This window comes from Phocoena sinus, chromosome 5, assembly GCF_008692025.1.
Source record: "Phocoena sinus isolate mPhoSin1 chromosome 5, mPhoSin1.pri, whole genome shotgun sequence".
Classification (NCBI taxonomy): Eukaryota; Metazoa; Chordata; class Mammalia; order Artiodactyla; family Phocoenidae; genus Phocoena; species Phocoena sinus.
Window position 1 is genome coordinate 13263182 of NC_045767.1, and position 12326 is coordinate 13275507.

At 35.0% G+C, this 12326-nt stretch overlaps 1 protein-coding gene across 3 annotated transcripts in view; it reads left to right on the plus strand.

The window, feature by feature from the left end:
* Nucleotides 1-12326, plus strand: part of SCLT1 (sodium channel and clathrin linker 1) — a 260510-nt gene that overhangs the window by 121247 nt on the left and 126937 nt on the right. For all 3 annotated transcript variants that reach the window (XM_032632761.1, XM_032632760.1, XM_032632762.1), the window contains exons 10-11: nucleotides 8920-9010; nucleotides 11822-11913. In XM_032632761.1, coding sequence (XP_032488652.1) covers nucleotides 8920-9010; nucleotides 11822-11913 — 183 coding nt within the window. The remainder of the gene's footprint in view (nucleotides 1-8919; nucleotides 9011-11821; nucleotides 11914-12326) is intronic.

Below are 12326 nucleotides of genomic sequence, written 5' to 3' on the forward strand. Positions count from 1 at the left end.
CTGCAATGAACATTGGGGTGCATGTGTCCTTTTGAATTATGGTTTTCTCTGGGTATATGCCCAGTGGTGGGATTGCTGGGTCATATGGTAATTCTATTTTTAGTTTTTTAAGGAACCTCCATACTGTTCTCCCTAGTGGCTGTATCAATTTACATTCTCACCAACACTGCAAGAGGGTTCCCTTTTCTCCACACCCTCTCCAGCATTTGCTGTTTGTAGATTTTCTGATGATGCCCATTCTAACTGGTGTGAGGTGATAACCTCAATGTAGTTTTGATTTGCATTTCTCTAATAATTAGTGCTGTTGAGAAGCTTTTCATGTGCCTCTTGGCAATCTGTATGTGTTTTTTGGAGAAATGTCTATTTAGGTCTTCTGCCCATTTTTTGATTGAGTTGTTTGTTTTTTAATACTGAGCTGCATGAGCTGTTTATATGTTTTGGAGATTAATGCTTTGTCTGTTGATTCGTTTGCAAATATTTACTCCCATACTGAGGGTTGTCTTTTCGTCTTGTTTGTAGTTTCCTTTGCTGTGCAAAAGCTTTAAAGTTTCTTTAGGTCCCATTTGTTTATTTTTATTTTTATTTCCATTTCTCTAGGAGGTGGATCAGAAAAGAACTTGCTCTGATTTATGTCAAAGAGTGTTCTTCCTATGTTTTCCTCTAAGAGTTTTATATTGTCTGGTCTTACATTTAGGTCTTTAATCCATTTTGAGTGTATTTTTGTGTATGATGTTAGGGAGTGTTCTAGTTTCATTCTTTTACATATAGCTGTCCAGTTTTCCTAGCACCACTATTGAAAAGAGTGACTTTTCTCCATTGTATATCCTTGCCTCCTTTGTCATACATTAGTTGACCATAGGTGTGTGGGTTTACCTCTGGGCTTTCTGTCCTGTTCCATTGATCTATATTTCTGTTTTTGTGCCAGTACCATATTGTCTTGATTACTGTAGCTTTGTAGTATAGTCTGAAGTCAGGGAGTCTGATTCCTCCAGCTCCATTTTTTTCCCTCAAGACTGCTTTGGCTATTTGGGGTCTTTTGTGTCTCCATACAAATTTTAAGATATTTTGTTCTAGTTCTGTAAAAACTGCTACTTGTAATTTGATAGCGATTGTGTTGAATCTGTAGATTGCCTTGGGTAGTATAGTCATTTTCACAATGTTGCTTCTTCCAAATTAAGAACATGGTATGTCTCTCCATCTGTTTGTGTCATCTTTGATTTCTTTCATCAGTGTCTTACAGTTTTCTGAGTACAGGTCTTTTAACTCCTTAGGTAGGTTTATTCCTAGGTATTTTATTCTTTTTGTTACAATGGTGAATGGGATTGTTTCCTTAATTTCTCTTGCTGATCTTTTGTTTTTAGTGTATAGGAATGCAAGAGATTTCTGTGCATTAATTTTGTATCCTGCAACTTTACAGAATTCATTGATTAGCTCTAGTAGTTTTCTGTTGCCATCTTTAGGATTCTGTCTGTATCGTATCATGTCATCTGCAAAGAGTGACAGTTTTACTTCTTCTTTTCCAATTTGTATTCCTTTTATTTCTTTTTCTTTTCTGATTGCTAGGACTTCCAAAACTATGTTGAATAATAGCAGTGAGAGTGGACATCCTAGTTTTGTTCCTGATCTTAGAGGAAATGCTTTCAGTTTTTCACCATTGAGAATGATGCTTGCTGTGGATTTGTCATATAGGGCCTTTATTATGGTGAGGTAGTTTCCCTCTGTGCCCACTTTCTGGAGAGTTTTTATCATAAATGGGTGTTGAATTTTGTCAAAAGCTTTTTCTGCATCTATTGAGATGATCATATGGTTTTTATCCTTCAATTTGTTAATATGGTGTATCACATTGATTGATTTGTATATATGGAAGAATCCTTGCATCCCTGGGATAAATCCCACTTGATCATGGTGTATGATCCTTTTAATGTGTTGTTGGATTCTGTTTGCTAGTGTTTTGTTGAGTATTTTTGCATCTATATTCATCAGTGTTTTTGGTCTGTAATTTTCTTTTTTTGTAATATCTCTGTCTGGTTTTGGTATAAGGGTGATGGTGGCCTCAGAATGAGTTTGGGAGTGTTCTTTCGTCTACAATTTTTCGGAAGAGTTTGAGGAGGATAAGTGTTAGCTCTTCTCTTAATGTTTGATAGAATTCACCTGTGAAGCCATCTGGTCCTGGACTTTTGTTTGTTGGAAGATTTTTAATCACAGTTTCAATTTCATTACTAGTGATTAGTCTGTTCATATTTTCTATTTCCTCCTGGTTCAGTCTTGGAAGATTATACCTTGCTAAGAATTTGTCCATTTCTTCCAGGTTGTCCAGTTTATTGGCATAGAGTTGCTTGTAGTAGTCTCTTATGATGATCTGTTTTCTGCAGTGTCCACTGTAACTTCTCCTTTTCATTTCTAATTTTATTGATTTGAGTCCTCTCTCTCTTTTTCTTATGAGTCTAACTAAAGGTTTATCGATTTTATCTTCTCAAAAAAACAGATTTTAACTTTATTGATCTTCGCTATTGTTTACTTTATTTCTATTTCATTTATTTCTGCTCTGATCTTAATGATTTCTTTCCTTCTACTAACTTTGGGTTTTGTTTGTTCTTCTTTCTCTAGTTCCTTTAGGTGTAAGGTTAGGTTGTTTATTTGAGACTTTTCTTGTTTCTTGAGGTAGGATTATATTGCTATAAACTTTCCTTTTAGAACTCCTTTTGCTGTATCCCATAGGTTTTGATGGTCGTGTTTTCTTTGTTATTTGTCTCTAGGTATTTTTTGATTTCCTCTTTGATTTCTTCAGTGATCTCTTGGTTATTCAGGAACGTATTGTTTAGCCTCAATGTGTTTGTGTTTTTTACTTTTTTTCCCTGTAATTCTAGTCTCATAGCGTTGTGGTCACAAAAGATGCTTGATATGATTTCAGTTTTCTTAAATTTACTGAGGCTTGATTTGTGACCCAAGATGTAATCTATCCTGGAGAATGTTCCATGTGCAGTTGAGAAGAAAGTGTAATCTGTTTTTGGATGGAATGTCATATAGATGTCAATTAAATCTATCTGCTCTATTATGTCATTTAAAGCTTGTGTCTCTAGTTAATTTTCTGTCTGGATGATCTGTCCACTGGTGTAAGTGAGGTGTTAAAGTCCCCCACTTTTATTGTGTTACTGTCAATTTCCTTTTTTATAGCTGTTAGCAGTGGACTTATATATTGAGGTGCTTCTATGTTGGGTGCATATATATTTATAATTGTTATATCTTCTTCTTGAATTGATCCTCTGATCATTATGTACTGTCCTTCCTTGTCTCTTGTAACATTCTTTATTTTAAAGTCTATTTTATCTGAGATGAGTATTGCTACTCCAGCTTTCTTTTGATTTCCATTAGCATGGAATATCTTTTTCCATCCCCTCACTTTCAGTCTGTATGTGTCCCTAGGTCTGAAGTGGGTCTTTTGTAGACAGCATATATATGGGTCTTGTTTTCGTATCCATTCAGCAAGCCTGTGTCTTTTGGTTGGAGCATTTAATCCATTCATGTTTAAGGTAATTTTCAATATGTATGTTCCTATTACCATTTTCTTAACTGTTATGGGTTTGTTTTTGTACGGTCTTTTCTTCTCTTGTGTTTCCCACTTAAAGAATTTCCTTTAGCATTTGTTGTAGAGCTGGTTTGGTGTGGTTGAATTCTCTTAAACCTTTGCTTCTCTGTAAAGCTTTTGATTTCTCCTTCAAATCTAAAAGAGATCCTTGCCGGGTAGAGTAATCTTGGTTATAGGTTCTTCCCTTTCATCGCTTTAAATACATTGTGCCACTCCCTTCTGGCTTGTAGAGTTTCTGCTGAGAAATCAGCTGTTAACCTTATGGGAGTTCCCTTGTATGTTATTTGTCATTTTTCCATTATTGCTTTCAGTAATTTTTCTTTGTCTTTAATTTTTGTCAGTTTGATTACTGTGTGTCTCAGCGTGTTTCTGTTTGGGTTTATATTGCCTGGGATTCTCTGTGCTTCCTGGGCTTGGGTGACTGTTTCCTTTCCCATGTTAGGGAAGTTTTCAACTATAATCTGTTCAAATATTTTCTCAGGTCCTTTCTCTCTCTCTTCTCCTTTTGGGACCCCTATAATGCGAATGTTTTTGCATTTAATGTTGTCCCAGAGGTCTCTTAGGCTGTCTTCATTTCTTTTCATTCTTTTTTCTTTTTTCTGTTCCGTGGTAGTAAATTCCACCAATCTGTCTTCTAGGTCACTTATCCATTTTTCTGCCTCAGTTATTCTGCTATTCATTCCTTCGAGTATACATTTCATTTCAGTTATTGTATTGTTCATCTCTGTTTGTTTGTCTTTTAGTTCTTTTAAGTGCTTGTTCTTTAATTCTTCTAGGTCTTTGTTAAACATTTCTTGCATCTTTTCGATCTTTGCCTCCATTCTTTTTCCGAGGTCCTGGATCATCTTCACTATCATTATTCTGAATTCTTTTGCAGGAAGGTTGCCTATCTCCACTTCATTTAGTTGTTTTTCTGGGGTTTTATCTTGTTCCTTCATCTGGTACATAGTCCTCTGCCTTTTCATTTTGTCTGTCTTTTGGTGAATGTGGTTTTCCTTCCACAGGCTGCAGAATTGTAGTTCTTCTTGCTTCTGCTGTCTGCCCTCTGGTGTATGAGGCTATCTATCAAATTTTTTTAATGAAAACAGGTTTTGACCTTTATAACAGTATATACCTAAGCGCACATATGTCTAAAACATTTCCACGTAAGATAGTATAAATATATAGTTATTAAAGTTCCTTCATAAAATAAAATTAGAATTATTTTTGTTGACAACTTTAAAAATTTTACAAGTTTGAATATTTGAAATGACTCACAAGACTTCACAGAGCATACTCCCATAAGGCTTCTATTTACAGGCAAAGTATGTTGTGCAGTAAGGAAAAGAGCATAGGGAAGCATAGGAGGACATCCAGACACAAGTACTCTATGGTCTTTCTGCATACAAAGACATTCTTTGTCTCCTGGTTGAACCACCAAGATGTGTACAATGAATCTTGGCTTCAGGAAAGCTTAGAGAAGGTTTTTTGCCCCTCTGTTCACATAGTCCAGCCTGGCTGTCTAACCAGTTATACCAGGTGAAAGCCATCAGTAAGCAGATCCTGTGTGAGCATTACCAGAGAAGATTCAGACTCTAAGCAGCACACCATAAATCTCACTTTTCATTTTTTGGCCCAGAGTCAAGGCCAGATAGATATTCAGGCATCCCCCAAGCTTTCTCAATCCAGCTGTAAATTTATGCAATACCACACCATTCCTAACAACTCAAAATCTAAAAAGAAGCAAGATTATGATGATAGCTTACATTTGTGAAAACTATGATAAAGTTTATAAAGTAATGTAATATTCATTAGCTTATTTGAACTTTATGATAATTCTGTAAGCTGTACAGGAAAATTGTTTTTATCTCCAGTTTATGGCTGCAATTCTGAGCCTTAGAGAAGTAAAGTGATTGGCTCAGTTCACATGGCCTTCTGTGGTTGTAGAGCCAGGTGTACGAGGATACAGCTTTTATTCGAGAATATGTTTCAGTATTTCATGCTAGAAGTAGATATAAGGAACTATTTATTTCTTTTCTATCTTGTGGAACAATGTAGGAATAAATAAGTATATATAAAACTACTGCTTATTTTCCCCCAAAACATAGTTCTTTGTGTGTTTTAGGGAATGTAATATAATAACTTAAGTGCTTTCAGAATATTTTTCTTTTTAATAACTTATAAAAAACAAGTCTTAAGACCAGTGCCTGAATTTCTTATTTCTTATGTAGGAGAGAGATTCTGTTTCAAATGAAAGATTCTGTTTCAAACAAGATATATTTTGAAGAATTGTTCACAAAATTATTATTTTAGGATTTCCGCACATGAATAAAAAATTGGATATGTAAGATCTAAGTAAAGTATGAAGACATAGTTATACCCATGACTCTTCTGTCTCTCTCTTTTCCTCTTGTGCTTTCTTTCATTCACTTATGATGTATTTACTTGTCTACTATATGCCACGTACTGTGCTATCCCTGAGGATTTAAAATTTAATAAAATGTGATCTTTGCCTTTAATGATCTTACATTCCATATTATTTTTTATAAACTCACAGTTCCATGAGAGGAGTATCTGTTAAAAATGTATAAAGTATTATGAATCACGGGGGCTGGTATTATAAGGTCTTTTGCCTAAGAGAAGTTAGAGAAGACTTCAAATGAGATTTTTGAGGTTAGTCTTTAAGATTGTTGAGGAATTTATCAGAAAAAGCAGAAGGAGGCTAGTCAAGTCAAACATGTGAAAAAAATAGGCAAGGCTGTGTTTCAGAAACAGGGAGTTAGTCGTCTCTTATACCAGGAATATAAATTACATGAGGGGAATTAGCAAGAGATGAGACTCTTTGAAGCCAGATGATGACTAACTGTATGCCACACTGAGGAGTGTTGATTATATTCCCAAAGAAGTGGGGAATCCAGAAATCATTAATAAACAAGAATTTTTATCACCAGTGGGCTCCCCTGGTGGCACAGTGGTTAAGAATCCACCTTCCAATGCAGGGGACACAGGTTTGAGCCCTTGTCCAAGAAGATCCCACATGCTGTGGAGCAACTAAGCCCATGAGCTACAGCTGCTCAGCCTGCGCTCTAGAGCCCGTGAGCCACAACTACGGAGCCCATGCGCCTAGAGCCCATGCTCCGCAACAAGAGAAGCCACCGCAATGAGAAGCCCGCGCACTGCAACGAAGAGTAGCCTCCATTCACCGCAACTAGAGAAAGCCCACGTGTAGCAGCGAAGTCCCATCGCAGCCAAAAAATAAATAAATTTTTTTTAAAAATAGAATTTTTTTATCATCAGATAACTTTTTTTTTTTTTTTGCAGATAGGATGCATTATAGAGGATGAATTAAAGAGGATACCAGCAGTAAAGAGATCAGTTTGGAATCTATTGGAATAATCCTGGGAAATAATGATGAGGCCAGTGGTTGGGCCATGGAAGTGGAAATGGATTACACAACTGAGGGACAATTTAGAAGTAGAATCGTTAGGCAGATTAGATAGAAATCAGAAAACCATCTACTATAGAGTTTTTGTTTGGGCAGATTATCTTCTCCACTTCCCTGTTGTTTGAGATGAGACCACTGAGACAGTCTTGTGGTCAAGTCAATTGCATTAAGCTATATCACTGGTTAGTGACAGAACTGGGTTCCTGACCCTAGGATTCTCCCATATTGCACCTCATTCCCACTGTGGCTCTAACAATTTTTTTCTTTAATCATGCTCTGATCCTACACTTGTTTACACCTAACAGTGCTCTTTAATGTACATTATCTATTTTGAGGTTTTCAGCAACCCCATGACATAAGTAGAATAAGCATTATTATCCTCTTTCTCAAGGCAAGAAAGCCAAGTCAGAGTGGGTGCTATGCTTATTCAGAAGTTGCTCAGTTTTGTCATTACTATATAAAATCTTACTCCTTAAATTTTTCTTTTTAGAATATATGGAATTTTATAACTGGTAGATTTGTTGATTGATTCATGTAGTAGATGCACTCCTGAAATTGTCTCTAAGCTTAGATTTTACATGCATTCGTGTAAGGTGGTTTTGAAGTTGTTTTTGTTTTTGTTTTGTCATTTGGTGAATCATTTTGCAAGTAGAAAAAATTAATGTCTAATAAACTCAGATTTTTATAAATTGGATTCATTTAAAGCAAAGCATATTCTTAAGTGCTTAATCTTATGAAATATTATTGGTATCACTTTTTCTGGTAGACAGTATATCATAGAGGATTTGGTTTAAATACCAATTTCATTCTTGTTTGTGAATCCTTGGGCAAGTTGGCAAACCTGTCACCCTCACACTCTTGACTTCAGTTTGATATAATAATAGTACTTACTTACAGGTATTATGTTAAGTGAAACGATGTCTACAAAGCATTTAGGACAGTTCCTGGAACCTAATAACTACCTGATACATTTTAGCTATTAGATTTTTATTTCCTGTTGTTTTTATGCTAACCAATTATGGAATTATAAATATTGTTAGAGTCAAAAGTAGTGAAGTAACATTTGCTGTGAGTTTTGCATCAAATAATTTCTTTAGGTTCAACAGCACTAATATGATTTATATTTATAATACATACATAAAATATAATTAGGAAACAAGTATGGGCAGTTCCTACACTAAAAGTACCTTCCTTCCTAAAACTGTATGTTTTTTTCCCGTAATCCACATGTTCTGTATTTACACGTAGTATTTAATTGGTATAATATTAAAACTCTTTTTTTCTGTTTCAGAAAGTCTTATTTTTTTATTCTAAAATCTTTTTCTATGGGGAGTCAATAAGATATTGAAACTTATTTGATAGTATTAGAACATTCAAAAACTTGTCCTTTTTGTCCTTTGCAGCTTCAGTCTCAGAAGAAAGTAAATATTAGACCATCTTGTGACAAATGTTTCAGTTCATTATGTTAAGTGATTATATAATACATACTTCTGGTGTTTAAGGAATGATCAAGGTGTTGAAACTTAGGTTCATTTTCATAGAAAGGCCAATCAGCGATATTTCACTAACTCTGTTCAGGAAATTATAGACATAACTATATTCTACTTAATGCACTGACATTCTTGTTAGGTAATTTATCAAGATGATAAAGTTCTTCATGAAATCTATTGAATTATTTGAGTATAAAGCATAATTTATCCAAATAAAGTATTAATGATTCCCACTTTGTACTCATCCCTGCAGCTATATTTTTTCTTCTTCGACATAAAGGGATCTTTCAGTATTTATCCCTTACATTCATTTTTAGGTGTATCGTGGTTAGTACTGATTTTGCTAAATTTAGAGTTCTAATTTAAAAAATTTGTATGGTCTATGAAAACAGTGTTTGTTGATTTACTTTGTACTTTAGGCAAGCCAAGTTAGATCTGAGAGTTGCAGCAGCAAAAGTGGAAGAGTTAACTAAAGTGACGGAAGATCTTCAAGGACAGATGCAAAAGAAGGTATCTTCCTTTTTCTAAGACAACTGGATGCAGATGTCTGTAGCTTTGTTTTCTATGTATTTTATTGTTGATCTGTTTTGGATTAGGTGTTAAAGAGGATTGCTATAAAATTAATTAATCATTTTATTGTCCTCAAAATATGAAATTAGAAAGCTAAATTGTAACATTGGAAATAACTTTATTTCTATTCACTGTACCCTAAGTCAATAAACATCACAATATCATAATCATCCCTAAACACATCATTACTGAAATGCATGTTAATGTAAGATCAAGTTTAGTTAGTTGGTTATATGTAGATGGAAAAGGAGTATTTAATACTACATTTTGTTTAATACTACATTTTGTGTTATTGGCATAAAAGACTGGTTCTTTTTACATGTAATGGGGAAGTTTCAAGAGGGTGTCAAGGAAAGGTCAGGCTTTAGGTTTAGATGGATCTAATTATTAAAGCTGGAAATTACAGGGGAATCTATAAGAGCAACAAAGCCACAAAGAGGATGAGCCCTACCTCTGCCCAAATCTTGACGGATCCTCAAATTATGCAGGCACAGTGAGTTCCCTGGGAGCCTAGTTAGAAGAGCAACAGTGGAAAGAAATAAGAACTCATCACAGATGCCAACTGCTGTACACTGTAGGGGACACACTTCAGAGTTTGAGTCTAGGTAAGATAATTGCCTAACTGAACAAAAAAAGCTAATAATCTTCGAAAAAACAAAACAGAATCCAGAGAAACTGTGATTCGTTATCTTTATTTCCAGTTTTCAATCAAAACTTACTAGACACTAAAGTATGATTGGTGGGGGAGGGGGAGGAAGAAGAAGTTGATAGAAACTCATTTTCACTGAGTTTGGATTTAGCTGTTGGATTTAGCGGGCAAAGAAAGGCTTCAAATAAGCTATTATAAACATGTTCACGGAATTAAAGAAAATCTATTTTTAAATTAGAGTAAAATAAGATTTTAGTGAAGGAATGGATAGAGAATGTTTAATTGAGAACTAGAAAATAATTTTAAAAATAGAAATTCTAGAGTTTAAAAGTAGCAACCCAAATAAAAATTTCATTAGATGGGCTCAAAAATTAATTGGAATGAGCAGAAGAAATAATCAATGAACTTTAAAACAGATCAATAGAAATTTTCCTGTTCAAAGAATAGAGTTTAAAAGATGAAAGAAAAATGAACAGGACCTCAGAAATCTGTGGGACAATATGAAGCAAGCCGATCGAAGTGTAATTGGAATTGCAGGAGAAGGGGGCGGAAAAGATGTTTAAAGAAATAATGACTGAAAACTTCCAAAATTTGGTGGAAAACGTTAGCAAATCCAAGAAACTCAGTGAACCCTTAGTACAATAAACACAAAGAAAATCACTTTAAACACATTATGACAACACTGACAGCCAATTATAAAGAGAAAACTTGAAAGCACCAACAGAAAAATGATATGAACAGGGAACAGAGATAAGAATAAAGGCTGACCTCTCATCAAAAAATTGTGGAAGCAGAAAACACTGAAGCAATATATTTGAAGTACTGACGGAAAAAAATGCTCATTAAGAATTCTGTGTCCAGGGACTTCCCTGGTGGCACAGTGGTCAAGAACCCGCCTGCCAGTGGAGCGGACACGGGTTCAATCTTTGGTCCAGGAAGATCCCACATGCTGCAGAGCAGCTCAGCCCGTGTGCCACAACTACTGAGCCTGTGCTCTAGAGCCCGAGCCACAACTATTGAGCCCACGCCCTGGAGCCCTCGCACCACAACTACTGAGCCCACACGCCACCACTGCTGATGCCTGCATGCTCCAGGGCCTGAGAGCCACAACCACTGAGCCCATGCTCTGCAACTGCTGAAGCCCACGTGCCTAGAGCCTGTGCTCCACAACAAGAGAAGCCACCACAATGAGAAGCCCATGCACTGCAACAAAGAGTAGCCCCTGCTCACTGCAACTGGAGAAAGCCTGCGTGCAGCAACAAAGATCCAACGCAGCCAAAGATAGATAGATACATAGATAGATAAATAAATAAATAATTGTATGTCCAGTGGAACTGTACTTCAAAAATGAGGGCAAAATAAAGGCATTTTCAGGTAAAGAAAAACTGGGAAATTTTGTCGCTTAGTAGAGCTGTCCTTCAAAAACTGTTGAAGGAAATTCTTTAGACTGAAAGGAAATGACACCAGGTGACAACTCAGATATAGGAAGAAATTAAGAGCAACAGGAGTTGTAAATATGAAATAATACATGTACATAATTTATGTTTTCTTTTCTCTTGTCAATACCTTAAAAGACTTGACTGGATTTATAAAGTATGCACATATACTATATGACAACAAAGGCACTAAAACCTAGGATGTTTCATGGTAATAAATCCACTGTAGCAAGGTTTTTTTGAGATGATACAAATAAAACCTATTAATTTATTTTAAAGCGTCACTATTTAAAGTAGAAATATCCTATGAGTATAACGGAATGCAGCATAACCTAGCTAAGAGAACATATTCTGAGGGCAGATTATCTGCAACAAATCCCTGCATTTTTTTAGACTTGCGCTATAGAAATAGTTGGAATATTGATAGAAATCCATATGCAGTGGCTGTTTTGATTATTGTTTTACTAATACAGAATTGATAGTGAGGTTCTCCTCCCCCTTTTTTAATATGCATGGTTTGTTTCCAAAGTGATATTGCTTTAAACTTAAATAAGAAATTCTAGCAATATAATAACTTTACAGAGTGAGCTGTTTTCTTTATGCTATTTAATGATGTATTGAATTTTTACAAACTAAAAGTAAGCATCCAGTTTCTTTATTTTCTAGGAGGAGGATATGGTGTCTGCCCAAGGAAGAGAGGAAGCATCAGATAGGCGCTTACAGCAATTACAATCTAGTATAAAACAATCAGAAACAAGGTAAACTGCTAAATACATCTAGCTTTGTCTATAAGCTTCAAAAGTTATTCCACATTAGAGTTTGTTTATGATTTATGATATCGTCTAGAATATATATTTTATAAATGCTAAACAAACTATAATCATAGGTTTAAAATCTGGTTTGCTGGACATTGTTTATTAAAAAAATCATATTCAAAAGATTGAACATGTGTTTTGAACATATACTGAAAGATCATTTTTGTCTTTGCCTTTTCTCAAAAACAGTAATAGTCAAGTTTAGTTAATCCCAAAGTCAGAAATGTTCTTTTCATCTTAAAGCAGAAAAAAAAATAGCGAAGTTGGGTAAAAATTATATAGAAAAATCATTTCTTACTGAGAAATACTTGAGAAATCGTTATAGATGTTTTTCCTGGAGTCTTATGGAACAAAAA